This window comes from Hyaena hyaena, unplaced genomic scaffold (assembly GCF_003009895.1).
Source record: "Hyaena hyaena isolate Hyena2069 unplaced genomic scaffold, ASM300989v1 scaffold_235, whole genome shotgun sequence".
Taxonomy (NCBI): Eukaryota; Metazoa; Chordata; class Mammalia; order Carnivora; family Hyaenidae; genus Hyaena; species Hyaena hyaena.
Genome location: NW_024080867.1, coordinates 1,939,171 through 1,966,708, shown reverse-complemented (window position 1 = coordinate 1,966,708; position 27,538 = coordinate 1,939,171). Strand labels below are relative to the sequence as shown.

Here is a 27,538-nt window from a genome sequence, read left to right as displayed (position 1 = left end):
TGGAGATTTATTTCCTCTCATTGACATTTTTTAACTTTCCTATAGTCTGTTTAAGGATGGGATACTCTTAAATAGAAGTATTCCAATAAAATATAAAGGAATGTGAGTCCCAGAGGGAAAAGGTCTTGAGAAATATAGACAGCCCCTCCGTCTTCACCCTACAGACAGAATGAACAGAAGAGTAACTTAGGACAATAGGAGGTGCTCTGAGAAGTAGACAGGTTTTAGAAATCAAGGGTGACCCAAATGGCAGAAATCCTGTCTTAGGACTTCTGTTTGGACTCCTCTCTCTGTCCTTCCCACACTCACTGTAGTGTCCCCTGGAAAACATGAGCCTCAGTTGACCCTAGAACTGGTTTTGGTACCAGTCTTCCTGCTCCCACCTCTTAACTCTCTAGGCACCCCAGGCCCCAGTATGGTAGAGTTGACCCCCAGCAGCCTTTGAAACTTACTCCAGGTCCTGGAGGTGACAAGATGGCTCCATCATGACCTCACACAGAAGGTTCATCCCATCATCTTCCAAGGGATTCATGCTAAGGCTCAGGTGTGTCAGATGTCTGTTGCCCATAAGTGCAAATGCAAGAAAGCCACATCCAGCCACATCCAGGTTACATTCTTTTAGTCTGCAGGGCACACGCAAGGGAGAGAGGAAAGTCATACTCAGGGTGTGGTGTAACCTTGGCAGAGCAACTTCTGTTGGCCCCAGTTTCTTCCTGCTTTGGGAGGAGGATATATAAGGAGTTACTTAAGATTTTGGCTTGCTCTGGAAAATAGTATGGAGGTTCCTTGAAAAGTTAAAAATAGAACTACCTTACAACCTAGCAACTGTACCTCTAGGTATTTACTCAAACTTAACAAAAATATAGATTCAAAGGGGCACATATACCCCAGTGTTTATAGCAGCTCTGTCAACAATAGACAGACTAGGGGCTCCTGGGTGGCTTAGTCGGTTAAGCGTCCGACTTTCGCTTAGGTCATGATCTCGCGGTTCGTGGGTTCGAGCCCTGCGTCGGGCTCTGTGCTGACTGCCAGCTCTGAGCCTGGAGCCTGTTTCAGTCTGTCACTCCCTTTCTCTCTGACCCTCCCCTGCTCACACTGTCTCTCTCTCTCTCCTAGAAATAAATAAAACATAAAAAAAAAAATTTAAAAAAAAAACAATAGACTACAGAAAGAGCTCAAATGTCCACTGACTGATGAATGGATAAATAAGATGTGGTATATTTATATAATGGAATATTACTCAGCCATGAAAAGGATGAACTGTTGCCATTTGCAACAACGTGGATGTAACTAGAGTGTATTATGCTAAGTGAAATAAGTCGGTCAAAGAAAGACAAATACCATATGATCTCACTCGTGTGAAATTTAGGAAACAAAACAGAGAAGCATATGGGAAGGGGGGAAAAGGGGAAATAAACCCTAAGAGACTTTAACAATACAGAAAAACTGAGAGTTGATGGAGGAGTGTTGGGTGGGGAGATGGGCTAGATGGGTAATGGTGATTAAGGAGGGAACTTGAGATGAGCACTGAGTGTTGTGTATTAGTGACGAATCACCAAGTTCTACTCCTGAAAATAATTTTACACTATATGTTAAGTGACTACAATTTAAATAGAAATTTGAAGGAAAAAGAAAAAGAAGGATTCAGATTGGGTAATAGGATTATCAAGAAGTTCCTGGCTCGATGCTTGGCATAACACATGTGTCGAATGCTGTTCAAGATCCTCTGTTTTTAATTTTCCTTCACACTCAGTGTGTTAGTTTCCTATTGCTGCCCTAACAAATCAGCACAAACTTAGTGGCTTGAAACATACGTTTATGATATTGCAGTTCTGGAGTTCAGAGTTTTACTGGAGCGAGAATCAAGGTGTCCACAGAGCTGTGCCTTCCAGAGGCTCCAGGGCATAACCTTTGTTCATTGCCTTTTGTAGCATCTACAGGCTTCTCATATTCTTAACTCCCAGTCTTCAGCTACCAATTGTATCCTCTGACCTCTGTTACCACATGTCTTCTCTCTTATAAAAATTCCTTTGACGACATTATAGCTACACAGAGAATCCTAGATAATTCCCCATCTTGAGATCCTTAACTCAGTCGCACCTGCAAAGTCCCTTTTGCCATGTGAGTTTACATATTTATATTGGCTAGGACATGGACATCTGGGGGGAGGGGCACTATTCTGTCTGCCAGGCTCAATATCCCCCATCACTTGTGAGAACTCACTGTAAGATAGACATGTACATCAAAGTCTTATTTTTTTTAAATAGAATTTATGGCTACAGGTACATCATCAGCCTAGATCAATTTTTTGCTTTTACAGAGTTATTGGTCAATGGGATGAAAGGGCAGAAGGTAGAGTGACCCCAGCGAGGCGAAGTGACAGTATGGAAGAAGTGTAACAAAAATCTTTCCATCTCACAACCAGACCAAAGATATAGCCAGAAGAGTAATCTGGCCACACGGGGCGGCAGTTTTTAAAGCAGTTACTGAGACATCGTCTTGTAACCCAGCTTGAGTACACAGCATCTCCTAACTGTGTGCGTGGCCCTCCCTGGAGCTGTGGAATGTTGCCTCTGTGACTCCCATCATCTGAAAATCTCGCTACCAGAACCTAAGCTCTGTAAACTTAGAGAACACATCTACCATCTCCGTGTCTCTAGCAACTAGGAGTGTTTGCCCACGGCAGGTGCTTCATGAATGTGGTCGATCCTCATTACTCACGGGTTCTGTGTTTGCAGCTGTGTCCCCTTGCTGAAATGTACATGCTGCGCTGACAGTCCACACGCATGGTGCTCACGGTCCTTCACGGACATGCATGCAGGTGCGAGCAGAGACAGATTTGAGCCGCCCAGGGCCCACGCCCCCAGCCGAGGCTGATCACAGCCTCAGATTCATCGTAAGCAAAGTATCCTTTTCATGGTACACTGAGTGCCATGTTTTTCATGTTTTTGTGGCTTTTATTGGTCATTTTGTTTAAAATGCAGTGCCAATGTCTACTGTTGAAGTGCAGCCCACTGTTCCACACACAGAAGGCTGTGCTGTAGGAGTGGGGAAAATGCTTCACATACATTCTGGTCTTTAAACAGAAACACAGTGCAAGGGTAGGCACTGACTGGCTGAGGAAATGTGACCAGAGGCTCGCAGGACCTGACCGCGTGTTCCCGTACGAGCAATGATTCGGTGGGTATGGTGACTTCACAGAATGTAACCGTGCTAACAATAAGGACACTCGCCTGTATGTGGATGAATGATGACTTCCCACTGAGAGAAAACAGAGGCAGAGATGGAATGTTCCACAGAAGGAGGAAATCGGGGTGGGGGTGCGACAGGCTGCAGCCCTCATCGGCTTCCTTCATCCTAACACTGCTCCCCACTGCTTTGAGTTGGGCGAGTGGTACATGCTGTTTGCAATGAAACAGTGCAGCCCTCCCAGGGGAGGCCGTGGGACTCACATCAGCCTCTGTAGCCCACAGTTGGGGGATTTCATGGCTCGACACAACAGATTCACGCCTTCACTCCCCAGGCTGTTGCTGGACAGGCACAGGTGGGTCAGACTCTGGTTGCCGGTGAGGCCTGAGGCCAGGTCCTGGCAGTCGGCAGCGGTGAGGCCGCAGTTCCCCAGTCTGCAAGGAGGGAGCCCCCCAGGAAGGAAATGTTGAGGTCTGTTCTTAACATCCCCCCCCCCATGTCACTTGTGCCTGATGTGTCCCTGCAGCTGTACTGCGATGTCACACCGTATCTGCGTGTAACTTGTGAACTCAACGTCACCTAAATGACGTGGGTGACTAGACCAGGCATCAGCCACAAGGGGCAACACCCGGGAGATGCCATCCTGCTCTCTGTCCAGTTGTTTTTGCTCCTCACATGTACTAAGGTGTGAGGTGTTGCTGAGATTAGTGACCTTCCCATTTAGAAGGGGACCTTCCCTCCCATCGGTCTCTCAAAGCTTGATAAGCCATAGCACGTGCAATTAGGAGTTTCATAGTACTTCTGGCATGGGGTTGTGACAAAGTTAGAGGAGTTAACACATCTAAGGTGCTCAGAGCAGTGCATAAAGCAAGTGCTAACTCCGTATTACTGATAGTGATTTATTTTGATGAGGAAATGCTGTGGGGGTTGGAGTAGAAGGGGGTCAGGATATGTAAGCCTGAAATATGCCACTTTGGCCTAAGGAGGATCTTGAGCTGAGAGCAACTGGGAAAAAGCAGACACAGGAAGAGCTCTCTGCTCCCCCCCCACCTGCCTAAAAACAGGGCATGAATTTCCCTTGTGCATGTGTCCCTCCTCTTTGATACAAGAGAATGACTCTTGTCACCAAAGATGGACATGACACTGAGGCGATTCATCATATAAACTTTATCTACCATTAGGTCCCGCCATATACTCCATAGTCACCTACCCACAATATATCAGTCCCTAGAAGCCCCAAACCCCTTTTACCTAGTTCCCCCTCCACAATTTATCATACTTTGTTAAAATGATATACAAGCTCAAGTCTATCCACTCCTTTGGGTTCCTCACATCTTTTCTGTGAAGCCCCCACGCATATTAAAAAAAAAAAAAGTACCAATGAAACTTGTTGGTACTCTCTCCCTGTCAACATCAATTTAATTTTCAGGCCTCAGATACAGCACCCAAGAGGATAGATGGAAAGTTTTTTCCCCTCCCCTACAGACTAAGGGAGAGAAGATATATTTGCTTCTCATGTGATTCTTCCCATGCACACACCCCCCCCCCCCAACCTACCAGCACTCAGGACTTTAAAGTCATTTGTGCCATTTAGTTTTCAATTTTTGCTATGACTTTAGCAACCAAACTCCCCATGAAAGAGGGATGTTATTGCCACAGCATGCTTTGGGAGTGGTGGGGGAGACAACTTTGCCCAGACTGTAAGTCATCAAGGGGGAAACTTCTAAGTCATAGATTAGACCCTTGAGTGTCAAACTGGAGCTCATGTTTTGGCTTTGCCTTTTATTCCCTAGGTGACCTTAAACAAGAGATTTCCCTTCTTTTGGATTCTATTTTCCTTATCAGCAAATGGGATGAAACTAATTCCTCCCTGGCAGGGTGTTTGTGAATATGGCATCAATGAGAATAGAACATCTGGCATAGAGCCTGATGCTCAAAGACACTGTCGATGGCGGCTCCAACCACAAGCCTAAGAGTCTCCAGGATTTTGGCGTTGCTGAAACTTTCAGGTGTATAACACAGCATTGCTAACTATAAGCTAAACGCTCTATTTGTCTTTAACCAACCTCTCCCCATTTCTCCCTAGCCAGCAGCCCCCAGCAGCCATTGTTACACTCACTGGTTCTGGGAGCTTGGCTTCTCCCCTAAACTTTTGCATTAGTGGCGAAGACACAGATGTTATTTACTGGTTTACTGGGTCTTTTTAAAATACTCAACATCGGGGCACTTCCATGGGGTCACGACTACCGTTGTAACCCTTGGATTATGTGTCAGCTAATTTCCTTCCCCACAGCTTGGACCATCTCAGTTGAGAGGAAATGGCCGTGGTGAAAAGTAGTTCAACTCACATCAGCTTCTGCAGGGTGCACTGGGAGGCAATCAGGGCGTCGCAGAGGGGCTTTACACCCTGGCTTGTCACCTTATTTCCTGCCAGGCTGAGAGATTTTAGGCTGATGGACGTAACAAGGATTTGGGAGATCACCATGCAACAGGTAGGGGTGAGTCCACAGTGATCCAGCCTGCGGAGATAGGCAGCATGAAGCACAGTCTCGGCTCTCCCCCCAGAGCAACCTGTCTCCCTGCATGCCAGACACTCTGGCCATTTTGCTGATTTTTGGACACTGTTTGCTCTAGGCTCAGGGTCTGAGCATTTGCTCTTTCTTCTGTTTGCAACATCCCTCCATTTCCAACCCCACATCTTTATGTCATCCAGTTTTTCCATTCAGGTCTCTTGAATGTCACCTCTTCCAAGTAAACCAGTCTCCCAGCCTTACTTACCTGTGCCTGCCTCACCCCACCCGGCTCCCATCTCTCCAGCACTGTTTTACACATAGCAATGATCGCCAGCCCATGTTTCATATATTTGCCCTTAAAAACAGTTGAAATAGATCTAACATATAATATTGTATAAGTTTAAGGTATAAACATGCTGATTTGAAATACCTCTAATTTTAATTTTTTAAATGTTTTTTTAATTTATTTTTGAGAGAGAGAGAGCATGAGCAGGGGAGGGTGAGAGAGAGAGGGAGACACAGAATCCGAAGCAGGATCCAGGCTCTGAACTGTCAGCACAGAGCCCAACACAGGGCTCGAACCCATGAACTGTGAGATCATGACCTGAGCCAAAGTTGGACGCTTAACCAACTGAGCCACCTAGGTGTCCCTGATTTGAAATTTTTTTTTTTTTAATTTATTTTTAGGAGAGAGAGAGAGACAGCGTGAGCAGGGGAGGGTCAGAGAGAGAGGGAGTCACAGACTGAAACAGGCTCCAGGCTCTGAGCTGGCAGTCAGCACAGAGCCCGACGCGGGGCTCGAACCCACGAACCGCGAGATCATGACCTAAGTGAAAGTCGGACGCTTAACCGACTAAGCCACCCAGGCGCCCCTGATTTGAAATATTTCTATACTGCAGTAGGATTGCCATTGTAGCATTAGTGAGCACCTCTATCAGGTCACATAATTATTTCTTTGTGGGGGGTGGGAATGATTAAGATCTAGTATCTTAGCAGGTTTGAGGTTTGTATACAATCTTGTCTATAATGATTACACTGTGCGCTAGGTCTATAGGACCTATTTATGTACTAGTTACAACTTTGTGCCCTCACACAACATATTTCTATTTTCCCCTACTCCCCCAGTGCCTGATAACTACTACTTTACTCTGTTTTTATGAGCTGAGCTTTCTTCAGATTCCACATGTAAGTGAGATCACAGAATATTGGTCTTTCCTGACTCAACTCTGCACAACGCCCTCAGGGTCCATCCATGTAGATGCAAATGGCAAGGACTTCCTTCTTTGTTAGGACTGGGTGCGTGTACTTGCTTATTGTTCATCTTCCTCTCTAGAACCACCAAGGCCACGAGGGTAGGGGCCTGGCTTGGGATGGCAGCTCGCCAGTTACAGAGCCAATTAGCCTTCTGCAGTTGCTCTGTGTCAGTGAACAAAGCTCAAAACCGAGCTCGTGGTTCTTCTCAGCCGCACACGCATCCAGGAGTGGTGTCTTTCCAGCAAGTTAATGTGATGACACACACACCCAGGATTCACGAGACTGGGACCAGCCACCAAACTGGAAATGACCAAAACATCCTTGGATGGTTGAATGGTTACACTAACTGTTTTATCCTGTGGTACTGAATACTAAGTACTCAGCCCTAAAAAGGAACCTGCTGTTGATACACAGACCAGCATGATGATGGGTCAGAAAGCATTTGCTGACTGAAAAAATCCAGTCACAGGGCAGTGATATACTGAATGTCTCCACTTGCATTGCTCAGAGGGCGGAATTGTAGAGATGGAAAACATCAGTTATTGCCAGGGATTATGGATGGCATGGCTGGAAAAGGTAACGGGGTTCATGGTATTTCTGGACCTTGGGTACAGTGTGGTTTTACAGATCTGCACGTTTGACAAATTGACACGGAAGGACATACACACACTGGTCAGTGTCAGCATCCTGGGGTTGACATTGTACTACTAGTTATGGAAGATACAACATTCAGAGAAATTGCCTAAAGGGTTCCGCTCATCTAATTAAAAAATTTTTTTTAAAAGTTTATTTATTTATTTTGAGAGAGAAAGACACAGTACACAAGCAGGGTAGGGACAGAGAGAGAAGGAGAGAAAGAATCCAAGCAGGCTCCGCACTGTCAGCAGAGCCCGATTCAGAGTTTGACCTCACTAAGCACAGGACAATGACTTGCGCTGAAGTCGAACACTCAGCCGACTGAGCCACCCAGCTGCCCCAGATTTCGTTATCTTCATGAAACATTGAAAGTTAGCTTTTTGTTGTGGTGAAGTATGCCTCACAAAGTTTGTAAGAGTACAGTGTGTGGCGTTGAGTGCATATTTGCTGCTGTACAGCCATTTCCAACACCCACCTCCAGATTTTGCCATCTGCCTGATATTTTGCAACTTCCTGTGACCAAGGATTTAAAAATAAAAAGCAGCGGCATCTGGTTGCTCAGTTGGTTCATCGTCTGACTCCTGGCTTTGGTTTAGGTCATGATCTCATGTTTCATGAGACTGGCCCCACGTCTGGCTCTGTGCTGATGGTGTGGAGCCTGCTTGGGATTCTGTCTCTATTTCTCTCTCTCTCTGCCCCACCCCTGTTCATGCTGTCTCTGTCTCTCTTAAAATAAATAAATAAAACATTAAAAAAAAATAAAAAGGAAATACAACAATGGCAAAACCAAACTAGGAAAACCAAAAGCCATCCCCAGAACTTACCTCAAAGACTCCAGCAAACAGTTTGGGTGTCTTAATGCTTTGCACGCCATCATTAGATCTTCATCTTTCAGGTGGGTGTTTTCCAAGCTCAGGTATTTAATATTACGGTTGGTAATGAGAGTCGTCCAGAGATGATGAAGGCCAAGCGTAACCTGTGCACCTTTAAATCTGCCAAAGAGTAGAAAAGAAAATAGTGCATTAGACATAGGTGACAGTTATATCTCAAATTTCCCTTTTCATCTTCTCGTATTACAACTCTCTTATCTCTCACTACTTGCTTAATTTGATTTTTTAAATGTTTATTTTTTAGAGAGAGAGAGCGAGAGAGCGAGCAAGCAAGCAGAAAGGGGCAGAGAGAGAGAGGAAGACACAGATTCTGAAGCAGGCTCCAGGCTCCCAGCTGTCAGCACAGGGCTCAGTGCGGGGCTCAAACTCACTAACTGCGAGATCATGACCTGAGCCAAAGTTGGACACTTAACTGACTGAACCACCCAGGTGCCCCAGATTTTAAAATTAAAAAAAAATTTTAAGTTATCTCTCCACCTAATGTGGGTCTTAAACCCAAGACCCTGAGATTAAGAGTCATACGGTCCATTGACTGAGCCAACCAGGTGCCCCTAATTTATTCAGTTTTAAAGCAACAACTACTTGAACATCTATGATACAGCAGGCACTGGACACAGTATTAAATGATGCTGATATTCCATGTTCTCATGGAGCTTAATCTCGTGGGGGGACAGTTGGCGAAGAGCTGAATAAGACAGCTATGCTGAAGGATGAAATTCAGTACAGTCCATGAAGAACAGAGTTACAGGGGTACCTAACTGGCTGGGTAGCTGGAGCATGTGACTCTTCATCTTGGTGTTGTGAGTTCACATTCTCTACACTGGGTGTAGAGAGCATTTAAAAATAAAATCTTAAAAAAAAAAAACCCTGCAAACAGATATGATCAAGTTCAAACTGAACAGAAAAGTCAAATGTCACAAAAAGGAGTATAATGGGATACTGTTTGGATTTTTTTTTAAAAAAAGTAATTTTCCAATGTATACATATAATTGCATGGAAAGTTCAGGAGATGTGAAAGTAGTTAATTAGAGAAATAGGAACCTGGAGAGGTGCAAAGGATTTACCTAAAACCCTTGTAATGCCTGGATCTCATTACCATTTTGATGGACTCCTGCTGAATTACAGACTCAGTGCTTACAGGGAGGGACTGCAGAACCTCACAGCAGGAGCTGAGAGCAGGGGCTCCTAGCGGGAAGGGGTGCACAGGGGAAGCACCAAGATAAAGCCAGCAGAGGAGCGTGGTGTAGGACGGAGGTGACCAGGGCTCTGTCAATATTCCGGCATTGCCAGGCTCCCTGGCACAGCCCAGCTTAAGGAAACTCCTCAGGGAGGAGACAGAAGAGGCAAGAAGGGGAGAATGTTTGCATGGAGAAGTTGACTTGCTCTAGTCTGGGGGTTACATGTGCTTTGCTTAGACTCTTGGAGGGAAGAGTCTGGAATAGAACTCTGTCTGAAGTAGAACTAGCATGTCGTCTCCTACTCCAGGTGCTTGGTGAGTACCCTGGCCTCTCCCACAGACCCAGGAACTTACTGGCTGTCCAAAGATTTGCTACCTTGTTAATGAACATAAAAGCATTAAGAACTGATTCAAAGCCTCTGATCTTGTTCTACCCGTTTGCCTGAAATGAGCTCCCGTCACCTCTGCCCCTGGTAACAACTCCTGTTCGTCCCTCAGTACCCAGACTGAATGAATCTGCCTCACAGGGTCTTTAGTTACTCCCCCTGTGTGCTCTTGGGAATGTGGTTCTGGTAACTTCCACAGCGCTTATCCACTCTGATTACATTCTCAGATTGGTCTTTTCTCATAAGTGGGAGAGGAGAGCAGTGACATAGGCATGCCAAGGGGCAGGAACACTTACATCAGATTCTGTATTCTACAGGCTGGCTGCCTCAGCGTGGTGCAGAGGGTCTTCATGGCTGGTTCATTCAGGACGCTACCACTCAGGTCGAGCTGCCGCAGGCTTGGGTGGGTACTGAGCACGACGCAGAGATCTCCCCACCACTCATCAGCAAGGGTCTTCACTGGCACCCTATGTTGGAGAAGGAAACAACATTTGCTTCCACAGGATGGAGTTTAGCATGAGCAAGTGCCCCCGTCGGGTCAGAGGAGGGAGACCAGTCCATCACGGTAAGACAGGGATGGCTTCTGAGGTTTGAGGCCAATGTAGTGACATCACCTTGTGTTTTCCGTGAAGCCTCTCCTACCCACCCTGCTTCCTGAACATTCTGACACCCCAGGGGGGTGTGCGCAGGTGGCATGGAGCCACCAGCTCTATAGTCAGATGTGCCCTTAGATTCTAGCTCCCCCTGGGTGTGAAAGGGCGCATTTCACATGGGTGTTCCTCACAAAGTTAAAAATAGAACTACCTGTTGCTCCAGGAATCCCACTTATACAAAGGAATTAAAATCAGTACCCTGAAGAGATGATATTTGCGCTGTCTTCACAGTAGTCAAGATATGCAAACAGCCTAAGTGTCTGTAGATTGGTGAATAGATTAAGAAAATGCGACACACACGCGCGCACACACACACACACACACACACACCAGGGAATATTACTCAGCTTTAAAAAAAAAAAAAAGGAAATCCAGGGGCACCTGGGTGTCTCAGTCCGTTAAGCATCTGACGGCTCAGATCATGATCTCACAGTTCATCAGTTCACATCCCACACCAGGCTCTGTGCTGACAGCTCAGATTCTTTGTCTCCTTCTCTCTCTCCCCCTCCCCAGCTTGCACTCTGTCTCTCTCAAAAATAAACATTTAAAAAATTTTAAAAAGGAAATCCTGCCATTTGCAACAGCACAAATGAACATAGAGGGCATTATGCGAAGTGACATAAGCCAGTAACAGAAAGATATGCATGATTTCATGTGGAATCTAAAGTAGTTGAACCCATGGAAGGAGAGCAGATGGTGGTAGTTTCCCATGTCTCCAGGAGGGGAAAATGGGAGTTGTTGGTCAAAGGGTCTAGTTCCACCAGATCAGTATCTAATGTATAGCAGTGTGACTGTAGTTAGCAACACTGTACCCTTTACTGGAAATTTGCTAGAAGGATAGTTCTTAAGTATTATCACCACACACACACACACACACAAAAGAGAACAGTAATTATGTAATGGGTATGCTAATTAGCTTAATTGTGGTGATTATTTTATGTATATCAAAACACCCCATTGTACATCTTAAATATGTACAATTAAACATTTTGAGAGAGAAAGAGAGAGAGAGAGAGAGAGAGAGAAGAATGAGCAGGGGAGGGTCAGAGAGAGGGAGAATCCCAAGTAGACTCCATGTCCAGCTTGAAGCCCAACATGGGGCTTGATCCCATGACCATGAGATCATGACCTGAGCCAAAATCAAGAATCAGATGCTTAACTGACTGAGCCACCCAGGTACCATTATGTACAGTTTTTACTTGTCAATTATATTTCCATAAAAAAGAATTAAATTGTACCCCCATTAAAAAAAAGAAAGAAAAAGAATGGGGTACCTGGATGGTTCAGTTGGGTAAGTCTCTGACTTTGGCTCATGTCATGGTCTCGTGGCTCATGAGTTCAAGCCCCGCATCGGGCTCTGTGCTGACAGCTCAGAGCCTGGAGCCTGCTTCAGATTCTGTGTTGCCTTCTCTCTCTGCCCCTCCCCTGCATGCTTACTCTCTCTCTCCCTCTCTCTCAGAAATCAATAATAAACATGAATATAAAAAAAGAACAAAATGGCAGAGGTGAAGGACTCACTCTTGGGGACTCAGGGGCTGGGCCTCAGTGAACTCATCCTTTGAGAAGCCCTCCTGGACATCCATCCGAATTTTCCGCAAATACTGGCACCGCTGGAGGCAGAAAGCAGACACCAGCAAGTCCATTCGCCGGTTCATTGGAAGCCACACTTCTTGGAAGCTGTTCAATGCCAAGCAAACAAAGTCTTCATCTTGAGTCTCAAAAAGACAGTGGAAGGAGTCCAGGAAGTCTAGAGGGGAGGGGGTGCTGGGCTGCTGACCCAGCAGGGAGATCCAGCCCAGAAGCCCCTGCCTCACCACCAGGGGGATGGGACATCCCAGCAGGACTTCCAGGGCCCCCGTCACCTCTTTGCTCATGAGACCAAACAAGAAACGCTTCATCTGGAGCAAGTGGGCATTGGAGCTGATTTGTCTGAGCTCCACCAAGCTCCTTACGTTCTCCAAGAACACAGGGTACGGATCCCACTCCGTTTCTAGTCCTTCTAGAATGTAGTACAGGGCAGCACAGAACTCCTGGAGGCTGGGGTGCAGGAACGTGTAGCAGCTTTCAGGGCCGCTGTCTCGGAGAAGGATGCTCATGTGAAACAGAGCAGAGAGCTCGGACTCCCTGAGTCTGTGAACACCCAGGTCATCTCCATAAAACACAAACTTCATGTTCCATACTCCCTGCACAGCCATGTGGCACAGGCTCTTCAAGGTGCCTCTCTCTTCCTGGCTGAGGCAGCACTGGGATGGGTCTTGTGGGGTGAGCTGGTGGAACACAAAGGTGGCATACAAGCCCGTGAGGGTCTGGCAGGAAGAGGGAAGGCGCTTTCCCGACGCCTCGTGCAGATTCAGAGCCTCGCAGATGAGCCACCCCAAGATGGGGACCTGGCACTCGTTAAAAAGCGGGTAGTTGTCTACCACTGAATTCAAGACTTTTGTCTTCCGATGCTCATTCTTCGTGTGCTTAAGAAGCAACTGCATCCTTTTCTCCACAGAGATGCCCCTGACTAACAGGTAACGGGGGGACGGGACCATGGATTTGAGCTTTTCTATGCCCGTGTCTCTGACAGTGATCATCAGGGAGGCCTCAGGGAGCAGGGCTTTCTTCAGCAGACTGTGCATCAGAACAGACGTGGGTTGTTTGTCCCCCCAGTCTTCACAGAGACCCAAGTCACCATCTTTGAAGACAAAGTCCAGGTCATCGAAGCCATCAACAATAAACAGCAGCCGTTCTGGTTGGGACATGATCTCTGTCACTGAAGCCTGAGAGTCTGGCCACTCCCTGGAAATTAGCTCTGCAAAACTGCCCTCCCTCATCCATGGCATTTCTCTGGCACGGAGGAAGAAGACGTAGGAGAACATTTCCTGGTAGAGTTCACCTCGCGCCCAGGACAGCAGGACCTTTCTGGCCAAAGCTGATTTCCCGATTCCCGATTTTCCGTGCAGAACCACAGTGTGAGGCCGGAAGCCCCTCTGGTCTGGATTAAAAGCGCCAAACAATATTTGCATTTCTGCACAGTCAAAGGCAAAGTTGTCAACACCACAGTGTGCATCCGACTTCGTAGCAAAAGTTGTCATCACGTGAATCTTGTAGTCCCCTGCATTACCTCCACAGCCCGAGTTGGACAGGGGAAGGGAGAAGGAAAAGACAGGAAACAAAGTTAGAAGGAAGTCTGGATTTCAGGAAAAAGCAGAACAGAACATGTCCCCTAAACCCCGGGCCCAGATCAGTGGATCCTAGGTTAGACCCCGTATGTGTATATGGTACTTTTCTTTCTCCCTAGCAGTGGCTGATAACAACCTCCCTCCTTCATTCAAAGATCAATTCCTTAGAGCTCATGAACATCCTACAAAGAATAACTCTATTTTTTGAGGAACCTCCACATTGTTTTCCAGAACTCCCCTAGGACCCAGCAATAGCACTGCTAGGAATTTACCCAAGGATACAGGAGTGCTGATGCATAGGCGCACATGGACCCCAATGTTCATAGCAGCACTCTCAACAATAGCCAAAACATGGAAAGAGCCTAAGTGTCCATCACCTGACGAATGGATCAAGAAGATGTGGTTTATCTATACATGGACTCCTACACGGCAATGAGAAAGAATGAAATCTGGCCATGGGTAGCAACATGGATGGAACTCGAGGGTGTTATGCTGAGCGAAGTAAGTCAGGCAGAGAAGGACAGATACCGTATGTTTGCACGTACAGGAGGATTAGGAGGAACTTAACAGAGGACTGTGGGGGAGAAGAAGGGGGGAAATGGTGGGGGAGGGGGAGAGAGGCAAACCATGAGACTCTTGAATGCTGAGAACTGAGGACTGATGGGTGTTAAGGGGAGGGGAAGGGGGGTGATGGGCATGGAGGAGGGCACTTGTGGGGATGAGCACTGGGTGTTAATGGAAACCAACTTGACAATAAACTATTAAAAAAATAGCTTTATTTGTCCCTTTAGCCCCATCTTTTTTTTTTCAGTATTTAATACCTGACACATTACGTTTTTGTTTGCTTCTTGTTTGTCTTCCCTCAGTAGACTCTGTTCAGGGACTTTGTTATTTACTGTTGTATCTTTATTATTTAGAATGATGCCTGGCACCCTGCAGACACTCAAGTATTTGTTAAATGAATAATCTATGCCAAACACTCCTGTGTAGTCTCTGAGAGGCAGAGAAGCATAGGGGAGCTGAGGATGTGTGTGCCGTGGCCCTGAATTCTGAGCTGGCAGGACGGGCGTGAATCTCCCATAGCTCCAGGCTGGGGTGGAGAAACACCTCCACGCAATGGGGAATCCCGCTCTGCCATGGGGAGGCAAACATGGCCCTTGAGGTCAGACAGGTCCTGCTTGAAATTCCAGGCTGTCTTGCATGGGGTCAGTTTCTGAGCCCAAGTTTCCCCACCTCTGAGACGAGATTAAGATCCCCTTGAAGCATTGCACTAAATATTTAAGACAGAATGTGCCTTCAAAAGTTATTAGCACAGGGCCTGGCAAAAATGATCAGTGGCCACTACTGTCATTACAAACTATTCTAGCACTTGTCATAAATGGCAGTTCTTTTGTGCATCTGGTTATTGCCTAGTCCCAAGCTTGTGACGGAAGTTTCATTGAAAGCACTTTATCTGCATACCTCCAGCCTCTTCAATAGCCTATGACATCGGACAGGTACTCAATAACATGGGGGAAAAAAAACCCACCTCCTCTAATCCTGGGTCCTTACATTTGCTGGTAATACTATTATATTTTTTAAAAAGATGACAAGATTCTCTCTGTACAAGTGTATAAGGCAATTACTATGTCTACATAAAATCTTTATATAGAAGTTCTAAAACTTAAGCTCCATTATTCTGTATCAGGGAACGGTATTAAGACACCTGTATTAAAACTACAGGAAGCAGGGGCGCCTGGATGACTCAGTCGGTTAAGCATCTGACTTTGGCTCAGGTCATGATCTCATGGCTCATGAGTTCAAGCCCCGTGTTGGGCTCTGTTCTGACAGCTCAGAGCTTGGAGCCTGGAGCCTCCTTTGGATTCTGTGTCTCCCTCTCTTTGCCCCTCCCCTGCTCATGCTGTCTCTCCTTCAAAAATATATAAACATTAAAATTTTTAAAAAATTTTTAATGTTTTTAAATTTATTTCTGAGAGAGACAGACAGACAGACAGTGTGAGCAGGGGAGGGTCAGAGAGAGAGAGAGGGAGACACAGAATCTGAAGCAGGCTCCAGGCTCTGAGCTGTCAGCACAGAGCCCAACATGGGGCTCGAACCCACAAACCGTTCGATCATGACCTGAGCTGAAGTCAGACACTTAACCGACTGAGCCACCCAGGTGCCCCTAAATTTTTAAAAACTACAGGAAGCAGACCTTGAGGTCTGAACAATCTCTATTTGCTGAGCTCAGACTGATGCGTTATCCTCAAAGGACAGACTGTGCTCCTGAGCTGTAGGTTTTCAAAGAGGGAAGGAAGCCCCAGGAAGGTCAGTCTGCAGTTGAATTTGGGTCTTCCCTGGCCACCTCTTCTCTCCTGGACTCAAGGATCACATCTGTGACCAAGAGTTCCAAGTCTCCCTCTGTGTGGCTGACTTCTTCCCCAAGATTCTAGGATCCTGTGTCAAACTTACCACTTTAAAGAGTCACAGGGACCTCAGATTCAGTGCATCAAAAACTCAGGTTTTACCTCCAACAAGAAACTCCTAACTTTCCTATAAGTGGCAATTAGACAAAAGCTTCTATTTATGAACTTACTTTGGAACAGATATTTGCCTGAATGCTTTCTCCATAAACCTAATTTTAGCCCCATCTCACCCGTATGGTGGTTTGGTCATCTACAAAATGGGGATATTAAAATCTCCCTTATGAGACTGGTGTAGGATGCTATGACATAATCATATGACCTGGAAAACAGCACCTGACCTATGGCAACTATTCTAGAGAGGTCATCAATATTGGTATCTATTACCAGTCATCCCAACTGAAAATGGACAACATTGGCAACTACTGGGTCTTCAAGCATTTGTGCAGTGAAATATTAAGGCTAACATAGATTATATTACAGAGGTAGAATAAAAAGCCCAGCTTGAAAGTCAAATAAATCACTGATTCCGGGCATCACCATCCATCAGGCTGTCTAAACAGAAAGGCAGCAGCTACTCCTGACACCTTTTTTTTATGAAATCCCAAACGTCAACTTTTATTAAATACCTCAGATGTCAAATTACTCTGTCCATCAGCACTTCCTTGTATATGAATATTCATGGTGGCTTTATTCACAATTGCTAAGAAGTGGAGAGAACCCAAATGTCCATGGTCTGATGAACGAATAAAGAAAAGGTGGCCTACCTACAAAACAGGATATTATTCAGTGGTAGAAATGAGCCAAGTTCTGGTTTGCACTACAACATGGATAAATATAGCAAACATGCTAAATGAGAGGGGCCAGTCATGAAAGACCACACTTGTGGGATACCATTTATATCAAAGTCCAGAACAGGCCAGTTCATAGAGGCAGAAAGTATATTAGTGGTTGCATAGGACTTGAGGAAGAAGAGATATAGAGTGATAATGGGTTTGGGTTTCTTTTGGGAAGAGGAAAAGGCTCTGGAATAAGATAATGGTGATATTTGCACAACTTTGTGGGTATGCAAAAACCACTGAATTGTACACTTTAAAAGGGTGAGCTTTTTGGTACATGAATTATAGCTCAGTACAGAGTCTCAAGTACAGCGCCTGGATGGCTCAGTTTGTTGGGAGACTGATTCTTGATTTCGGCTCAGGTCATGATCTCCGGGTTTGTGAGATCGAGCCCCACATCAGGTTCTGTGCTAGCAGTGAGGAGCCTGCTTGGGATTCTCTCCCTCTTCTCTCTGCCCCTCCCATGATTTCTCTCTCTCAAAATAAACTTAAAAAAAAGAAAAAGAAAGAAAAGTCTCAAGTAACATTCCTCAGAGAAACCTGCTGTCACTTCCTTGACTGGTCAACTGCTGTTTCATATCATCATGGCACCTGAGATCTCATCCTCATTTTGCATTTTGTTTGGTTTAGTTAACATGTAAGTCTATATGGCTATATCCATCTATCCATCTAACCAACCCCTATGCTCCTATCAATTCTTCAAATGGAAGGTATTCACAAAATAAAGGTTGACAGAAGGAATTGGGGAAAAAGTACCAACCATGTACTTTTAAACAAAGCACTTGATTACTCTGGTCTATATTTAGTGCCTGTCAAATGAGCTTGTGCTTAATGTCCAAGTTCACCAGAATCCCAGGTCTTTGGAATTTATCCTCATGCAAAGTGACTATAGATGATCTCAGTGAACCTATGGGATATCCTTGGTGATGATTCATTCTAGGATGTCTTGGGCAGGAGACTGATGCACCAGAGACAAATACAGATGAGCAACGGGAAAGTAGATTCCTCTGCCACCCAAACTCCATAGATTGATTTTCACCTGGCTCCATTCTAGGATGGTCAAAAACGATTAGTGAATCATATTTCTTTACCTTGTTCTTTCAGCTCTGCTGCTGTGACACCGTCTGGTTCTATGGCTTGTGAAATCTCTGCAAAAGAGAAGGAAGAATAAACTCCCCCATTCTTATGTGAATATTTGAATCCGAGAGGGCACAGACCCACATCTCAGGACCAGTTTGGAACATGGCAGCCACAGGCTCAGCTAGAGATGGTAAGTGTATGTAAAATAAGCACTTGATTCAGAATCAGAAGATGTGAGGTTCTGGTCTCATTTCTGCTTTTAATTCTTTGGAGACCTTCGAGCAAGTCATTAAAATAGGGGATAAAAATCTGGTGGTTGAGAACCAAGGGTCTGGAGTCAGACACAGGATTTAAATGGAAATTCTGTCACTTCCTGCTTGTGAAGTCTTAGTCAACTTTCTGGGTTTACATGCTTCTGTGGGTTCATCTGTAGAACTAGAATAATAGTTCCTATGTTGTAGAGTTGCTCTGAAAATTAAATCAGGTGTTTTGGTAGAGAAATAGCATAGTCTCTGGTGCATAATAGCTACCACTTATTGAGAATAACCATTATATCTACTTATTAAAAAATAGTTTCCTATTGTGGCTAAGTACATACTTAACATAGGTGATGTGGGAATGACCTTATGGTATTTAAGGAATAGTCAAAGGGTGTGTGTTAGCCTTGCAAATTTAAAAAAAAATGATGGAATAAATTTAACAGAAAATCACTTAAGCATTTTAAAGCAGCAGAGTCAAGTTTTCAGATGTACATTTCTAAAAGATCACCTTGGTTATTATTGTATGGAAAATGGATTGCATAACCAGAGTGGAAATGGGTAAGAAATTAAAAATAAATGATTCTCATATACAGGATGTAGGTAGAAAAACAGAAATGGGTTATACTTTAAATGTAGATCTCGTAGGATTTTAATTCATGGATGGAAGGTGGAGAGAGAAAAGACTAAAAAACGACAAGGCTTTTGGAATGAATAAGCAAATGGGTAGCAGTCTTGTTTACTGAAATCCAAACAGAAGAGGCAGATATATAGAAAACCAAGAACATCAATAAACAGCAGAATACACGGTCTTCTGAAGCGTGCATATAACTTTCTCGAAGACATGCCACATGTTAGCCCATGAGACACAACGTGAAAATGAAACAACATACCAAAACTTACATGGCATGGAGATAGCGTAGTGTTAGAATGTCTACACTTGTAGGGTTTGAGTATACCATTTAGCCTCTGGGTCTTCAGTTTTGTTACCAGACAACTGGAATCACAGCCACTACCACACAAGATAGGGATCTAGGAGATTGAAGCACTTTGCACCATGCTTGACCCATAAGGTCTCAAGTGGTAGCTCTTGTGTACAATGGTAACTTAGAGGTGTTTCCCAGTGCGGCTTCTAAGACCCCAGCTTTTGTCCATTTTGATCCTACTGCCAAGATTAGTCAGTGTCTGTATTTCATATCATCGCTAAATCACTGCTTAGTAATCTTTAAACCCAATAAGATAGGATTTTGTCGCTGGAAAGATAGTAATATTTGGGACTTACCCTGTTAAGCCTAGATTTACATTAAACTTGGAATAATTTATAGCCTCTGGGATTCTGAAACTCTGACTCATCAGTCCCTCAGACTTTAGTTTTGAAGGGGATTTTCCTGCCCACAGCCTGAACACAGCTGCATCAGCGGGAGGTTGGTCCCAATTCTTTTGAGGCGTTAAACTTCATGGTCAATGTTGATTGCTAGAAGACTAGAAATATGTAAGTGGTAGTGTGGGTAACAGTGGGGAAGGCGTGCTGTCTATACAAGCCTACATCTTTCCGTGTATGTTTTTGCTTCATTGCTTTGAGCCCTTTTGTTGGTCTCTTTTTTCCTCCACTGAAGTGTAAGCTTGATGAATGCCGGGAATTTGCATGTACTTTGTCCATGGATGTATCACAAGTACACAGAGCAGTGCCTGGCAGGTCTTCGGTACTCAAATATTTGGGGAATTGTATTGAACCTAGTTTCATGTGATCTGGTTCTCCTCACCGAAGCTTTCAAAACAGATTGTTAGGTAGAACTTGTCCTGGAAGGATCATGGAGTTGTCCAAACTGAAGATGAGAACTCAAAGAGTTGTAAGAAAGCTTTAAGATCACAGAGCTCTTTGGACTCAGAATAAGAAAGACTATGGTTACCAGATCTTCAGAACCCTTACAGTCACCTGACAACAGCATGCCAAACTAGAAACAACACTGGACTATCAGGAGTCATGGTTCGAGTCCCAGATGGGCCGCTAACTCATCACCATGTGGCTTTAGACATCCCCATTTCCCCACCATGCCCATACCGACCTGGTACTTCTCTCATGCTCAGTTCTTGGTCATTCTTCACTGATGTAGAATTTTCTGGTATTTCAGCCAGTGAATATCCTGCAAACGAGAGTAGATGAAACAACTGTCTCGATAAAGTCATAGCAGCTTCTGAGACTAGGGATGAGATTGTCCCCTGCCTAAATACCGAGGGGAATGAAGACAAGCCTCAGGATCTCAGTTTATTCCATGAAAAGATGGTAATGGAGACAATGGAGTCAGATCCTCAAGTGGCACCAGCAAAGCAAAGCAGCAGAGACATTGTAAAGACAGCTCTGATTTTGAATTTGTAAATTCCAGTCCCAGTTTTGCTCTAAGGCCTTGGGTGATTAACTTAATGAGGCAGTTTATTGTGGCCATCAAGAATTTATCTTCAAGAGGGGCGCCTGGGTGGCTCAGTTGGTTGAGCGTCCTACTTTGCCTCAGGTCATGATCTCGCGGTTCGTGGGTTCAAGCCCCATGTCAGGCTCTGTGCCGACTGCCAGCTCAGAGCCTGGAGCCTGTTTCAGATTCTGTGTCTCCCTCTCTCTCTGTCCCTCCCCTGCTCACGCTGTCTCTCTCAGAAATAAATAAAAGAATTTATCTTCAAGAGTCAACCTCAACACCCCTCGTGAACTTCAAAGTAGTCAACTACTCACTAGAGACCTGTGAATTATCCAAAGAGAGGTGCCCAATTCATGCATTCTAACACTGTTTACTTCTCCAGTCTCCTTGCTGCAAAGCAGCTCTTCCAATGCTTCTTGAGATGAGGTAATGGAACCCCATCCACCCAATCTCATGCCAGAAACACAGGTGTCATCCCTGATAACATTCTCTCTCTGCAGTTAGTCCCACACAACTGTTTTGACGGCTTTTGAAACATCTTCGACTGAATTTCTACTTTCTCTAATGGCCACTGCCACCCTGGCCCAAGACACCTTCATTTCTCCCATGGGATGCCAGAATGGTTTCCTAACTGGTCTCCCCACACCTATTCATTTATTCCTTCTGGACTACACAACACTTCAGCAACAATGTTGAAATGCCGGTTGGATTGTTTTTACTCCCTCCCCATTCAAACGAATGGCTTATGCGTTGCTATTAAAATTATTTACGATTCTGTATTGTCTGACTTGTAGTCCCACCTCCCCATATTTATCTCTTGCCTTGTTCCCTCCAGTTCTTCGTGGTCTAGCCAAGCTCTTTGTTAAAGGCTTCATGATGCTCCTGTCTTCTACTCATCATGTTCTTCTCTAACTATGCACAATTAACTTGACTAGCTTCTTTTCTTCTTATTTGTTCAGCCTGAACTTCACTTCTTCTGGGAAGTGTTTCTAGTCTTCACTTTCTTCTGGCCTGGAATAGAAATCTCTCCTTTTTCTACACCATTAAAAAAATCACCCATTTATTTCCTCTTCTCTGCTGCACTGGAAACTATAAATTCTCATGGGTCATGTGCTAGAGATTTAAAGCTATGTTCAGTAATGAGTCCCATCTTTGTCACCTGTAAGCTCATGAACTGGGTCATGGTGCAGAACTTGGTAGAACCTCTATTTTAGCTTCTTCATTGGGTGGGTTTGAGACTCCATGGCAGGGCAGTTTCAATGTAATGCCTCACCTAGAGTACTGACTCAGTAAACATCACCTATCATTTTAGTTTTATAACCTTCATTTCCTGTGAATAATACCAGCGTGGTTTTTTGTTTTTTTTTTTTTTAAATACACACAGGGTTTTTTTTTTTTTTAAGCTCTGAAGGATAGTTTCTCTTAAAGTCCTTTGAAGCTGTAGATAGAGAGTTACATGTATGCATTTAAGGCCAATCTGACTGCTTGCCCTTAGGACTCTTTTCTAAGTGTTCTGTCCACAGTTGAAGAAGAGAATTGCTCCTGATAAAGGAGGGCTTTTATCTTTTTTCTACTAGGTTTCTCCTAAATACCCGAAGAGAGTCACACAGTATGATATGAATACATTGCTATAATATGGGCACCAAGAGTCTGACAGGGTCAATCCTTAGAGTTCCTTGAGCCTTAGTCCTTCATCTTGGGGCAAGAAATATGGGAGACACCCACTGTACAGCCACCATAGTGTTCTCAGTCAATGAATGAAGCTTTGTGCTATAGAAACTTTGCAACAGCACATGTAAGCTGTTCCAATATGTGGAATCCAAGGGTCAGAGTAAAAGGGGATTTGCCCAAATCCAGATAGAACAAATGGAAGGTCCGGGGCTCAAGCTAAGGATTTAAAACTCTAAATCCTGTCTACTAACTTCAACCAAATTCTGTCCATGTAGAGGGTCTGTCTACTCAGTTCTTCTTTCAGGGTTTCATAGGGTACTCTAATTTCCAGTCAGGCAACATGACCACTGAGTGACTTCTCAGTTCAGACTTACCTTGTGGAGGTGAACCCAATTAGAGATCAGGGATACCTTCCCCATTCCCAGAGAGCTTGATGTCATCTCCTTTCTCTCATACCCCCAGATTTGTCCCAAGTCTTACTCACTTTTCATCTCTTTCCTTGCCTTCTCAGAGAGTGTGGGTAGGTTCATCTTTTCAAAGATGTGAATATATATTTTCCAGGCAAGAGATTCTCTATAATGCTCGTGCAAGAGGAAGGCTAGCTGTTCCACATTGGCATTGTTCACTTCAATCCATGGAAAAGAGCACATTGCTAGTTCTGAAGCTTCTTGCATGAGCAATTCCTTAAATGTTTGAAATTCTTCCTTTCCTAGCTGCTTCAAACACCACTGTAGTCCATAGTTGGAAAATGAGGGTAATTTGACTTCTTTCATCTTAGTGGAAGGCTGAGAGCTTAGGTTTTGATGAAAAAGTGGATTCTTAGGTAGTATGGAGTAAATGATACCTGTAGAAGAGTAACAAGATTCAAAATAGGATCTTGCATCAAAGTCTCAAGTTAATACAACCAACCTCAGTTAACTCACTAGAAACAATATTTTCTGTTCCTTTTGTCAAATGCATAGAAAAGCCCAACTCATGGGTAACAATTCTTCATAGACTTAAAATTACTTGACATCATATCTATTTATCTCATTACAAAAATACAAACTCTGGGATGTTTTGCTGTTCTTATCCCTAGTTCCCCAAACAGTACCTGGCTTAGAGTCAGATTCAAAACACTTAAAAGAATACAAAAATACTAGTTTGAAAGGATATGTGCATCTTATGTTTATTGCAGCATTACTTACAGTAGCCAAATTATGGAAGCAACCCAACGTCCATCAATATATGAATGAATAAAGATGTAGTGTGTATTTTGTATATATACACACACATATATACACACATATACATATTGGACATTATTCAGCGACAAAAAAGAATGAAATCTTGAGATATGCAACAGCATAGATGGAGCTAGAGAGTATTATGCTAAGTGAAATAAGTCAGATGGAGAAAAAAAATACCGTATGATTTCCATTATATGTGGAATTTAAGAAACAAAATGAGCAAATGAAAAGAAGAGACAAACCAAGAAACAGACTCTGAACTATATTAAGAGAACACACTGATGACTACCAGAGAGGAGGTGGGAGGGGGGATGGGAAAACAGGTGAAGGGTATTAAGAAGGACTCTTATGTGATAAGCACTGTGTTATTTGGAATGGTTGAATCACCTGAAACTAATATTACACTTATATTAACTACACTGGTATTAAAATAATTAAAAACAACTAAAAACCTGAAACACTTATCAGTGGTGCTCTTAGCTAATAGGCTATACTCACAAAAACTGGCAAATAAGTGACCACTACTTACTGAAAATTGTTCTCCAAAGAAGATCTACGAATGGCAAATAAGCACATTATGAGATGCTCAACCTCACTGGCCATGAGAACAGAGTCTTTGCCCCTCCCCCCTCCATCAGCTTTTTTTATATGTGTGCATCCATGACCCCTGCCATGCATTTCTTCTCAGAGTCATCCAGAAGGCCGATCTGTGATGACAGACATTTTTTACTTGGTAGGAATGCTCCAGGAAGAATTCTTACATCTAGTAAATGTCCTCTTCCACTATTATATGGCCTCTATAAAAGGGACAACCAATACCATTTGGGCATTTTGGGGCTGTTCTGGTCTTGCCCAGCCATTAGTTTTTGCTGGAAAATAAAGCAATCAAAAGGACTGTGTAAAGAACACTTTAAGGGCTAAAGTAGACGGCAACTTGCTTTTCTCCTCAGGAGCCTTATTAGAGTGGAGGTTAGCTGTGCTGGACATTCCTACCTTGCTGTGCTCTTGCATCTAACTTGTAGATACCCAGTGAGGCCCCATCCAGCTCCTTCCTGGTACTGGAAGCATCTCACCAAGGTGCAACCGGACTGTAAGGGGCATGTTTGGTCAAACTTGGGAGTTTTGCTGTTGCTGCTTAGGGAGATGGGGCACCCACTCCCTGTGCCCTGGACTTACACACTGGATTCTGGTAGTTTCTCTCTGCCCCTCCCCTTGCTATTCTCTACATGTGGTTTTAAGGGGCGGGGGAGTGGCTAAGATTGCTTCAATTTACAATGAGAGAGTCAGGCTAAAGAAACAGAAGATTATAAAATACAGTAAAACCTTGGATTGTGAGGAGCTTGTTCTGCGAGGGTTCCACGAGATGAGCAAACGTTTCTAAGAAATTTTAACTTGATAAACAGCCTGTGTCTTGCAGTATGAGTAGTACATGATACTGAATGTCACATGATCACAACTGAGCCAATGCCTCCTGAAATTCACTTTGATATACAATGCTTTGGATTACAAACATGTTTCTGGAATGAATTAAACTCACAAACCAAGGTTTTGCTGCACCTGGAAGGAAACGTGGAAAGAAGGGTCTGGGCTGGGGAGACAGGCTACTGTGACAAAATGGAAGATTTCCTAAGCTGGAGTATTTAAGACTCTGCTTTCAGAGATGAAGTGTTCTACATGGGCACAAGTTTTCCTCCTAGGATATAGGACACAGGGGATCACAAATGTCTGGTTTATGAGAATTGTCTCAAAACAGTTCAGAGATGGTACTCAGACTGTTATCATGGACTGATCAGCTGCCTGGAGAAGGAAGTGGAGTGTTTGGGAGTGGGAGCTAATGGCCCACAAAGCTGAAAAGAATCAGCCTTTGCATAAAGTCCACAGATTTCTGCTCTTAAAAAAAAAAAAAAAACAAAACACCAAGCCAAACAAACAAAAAAACCCCCACCAGAAACCCCACAAAGCTTCAGCATTGGGGCTCCTGGGTGACTCAGCTGGTTAAGCATCTGACTCCTGGTTTTGGCTCAGTTCGCGATCTCACACTTTGTGGGTTTGAGCCCCATGTTGGGCTCCGTGCTGACAGTGTGGAGTCTGCTTCAGATTCTGTGTCTCCCTCTCTTTCTGCCCCTCCCCCACTTTCTCTTTCTCTCTCAAAATAAACTTAAAAGAATTAGAACTAAAATTTCCTGTTTCCCTCCCTCCAACATAAAACAACCTGGATACGTGGAGATTGAAAACAAAGTAAAGCAACCCCCTGCCCCCCCAATCTCCCAACTATTTGGTTAAGTGACTAAGTGAATATGGGGAGCCCATTTAAAGGAGAATACATTTCAGATGGCCACACCTGAATAAGGATATAGACATGATTTGAATTGAACGTTTGTCTCACCATGCAAAGCAATCAGAGAACGAAGTAGGAGAACTGTGGCTGTAAAAAAGCCATAAAAAAAAAAAAAAAAAATCAATGGTCTCGGGAAGGTTATTTTTAGGATGGGAAGCCTAACAAAGTTTATATGCGCAGAAGGAAGAGTAAGTAAAAGTAGAAGCAGGAAACGAAAACAATTAAATGAGTACTTACTCTTTTCTAAATCCCTTCTTAGACAATTTATGGCAACTCATTTAAACTTCCCACCAGTAATGTTAACATTCAAAGAGAGTTACGGTCTTCACTTTACAGAGTGTTTGAGGAAAAAGCATTTTAACACACATCAGATTATAATGCTCCACCTCTTCCAATACATCCCAGGAGGGAGCTGATAATCAAACCTAACAGTAGGAGGGGAGCCCAGGTGGAAGGGCTGGCCTGGTGTGTGTGTGGGGGGGCGGTAGATGGACACCTTCCGATGTAAAGCTGCAGAGGGATTGGGAAGAGAGGAAGGACATTATTTCCATATAGGGCAGGGTTGTAGGTTGGAAGATGTATATTAAGAGAGGTGGTTAACATTATTTTCTGGAAATAAATGACTAACCAAAGCTTTCCCTTTGTCTTTATCCTTTATACCATCTATGTCCTACAAGAGCTTTGTGTACTGGCTTCTTGAATGATCTCATAGAAGCAGTTAAGATTACAGGGCTTGAGAGCAGTCACATGCAATTTTGCATGTTGATTCAGTCCTTACTACTCCAGGCCAGGACTGAATTTGGTTGCTCCATTTAGTTGCTCTGTGACTGAATTTCCCCTTTGTCTGTGACAAAGAACACCCTCAGGATTGTATTGTGCTTAAATAACTGTAAGCTGTGGTTAACGTATAATTAACACAATTAACATAGCGACAGCCCTGAGCTTCCAGAAGACCTGGTCCAGACATCAGGTGATCTTGAGTTTGGAGCCACAGGACCCCCAGCTCTGTCCTCTATTTTAGACCTAAAGACTGGGAAGGATTGAAGAATGTATTGGAGGACCCCAAACACACGTGAAAAGTGCTCTTTTATCAAAATGGGGAAATGGAATGCTTCACTCTTTCAAAGCATATCTTTGGTTCTTGGGTTCTGGCTAGTGTAAATGGAGAGCGTGGGCACAGAGAGCAGAGTTTAAGGAATAGGTCCTAACCAGTGCCAGAGAAAAAAAAGAGAGAGGAAGTTTCTAGGAACAAGATGGGAGAAAATACTCACCAACTTTCCTCCAAAACCAGAGTCCACTCCCCGGCCAAAAGGCAACCACACGGTGAGGGTCTTTGGGGAATCCTGGGTCAGTGACGTTGTTGCTCCCCATTGGCTGGCCTGGGCTCCACATGGCCAGAGCCAGGGTGATGGGGAGCAGCTGTTTTCTGCACCTGCCCTTGCACTATTG

General features: G+C 44.2%; 1 protein-coding gene across 1 annotated transcript in view; it reads right to left on the bottom strand.

Moving 5' to 3' along the window:
- Positions 1-24,852, bottom strand: part of NLRP5 (NLR family pyrin domain containing 5) — a 37,095-nt gene extending 12,243 nt beyond the window's left edge. Inside the window, exons 1-8 of the mRNA XM_039244097.1 lie at positions 24,825-24,852; positions 23,007-23,366; positions 12,217-13,711; positions 10,342-10,512; positions 8,417-8,584; positions 5,538-5,708; positions 3,453-3,623; positions 453-623 (exon numbers count right to left, since the gene is read on the bottom strand). Of these exons, the coding sequence (XP_039100028.1) occupies positions 453-623; positions 3,453-3,623; positions 5,538-5,708; positions 8,417-8,584; positions 10,342-10,512; positions 12,217-13,711; positions 23,007-23,366; positions 24,825-24,852 (2,735 nt within the window). The remainder of the gene's footprint in view (positions 1-452; positions 624-3,452; positions 3,624-5,537; positions 5,709-8,416; positions 8,585-10,341; positions 10,513-12,216; positions 13,712-23,006; positions 23,367-24,824) is intronic.
- Positions 24,853-27,538: the final 2,686 nt, after the last annotated feature.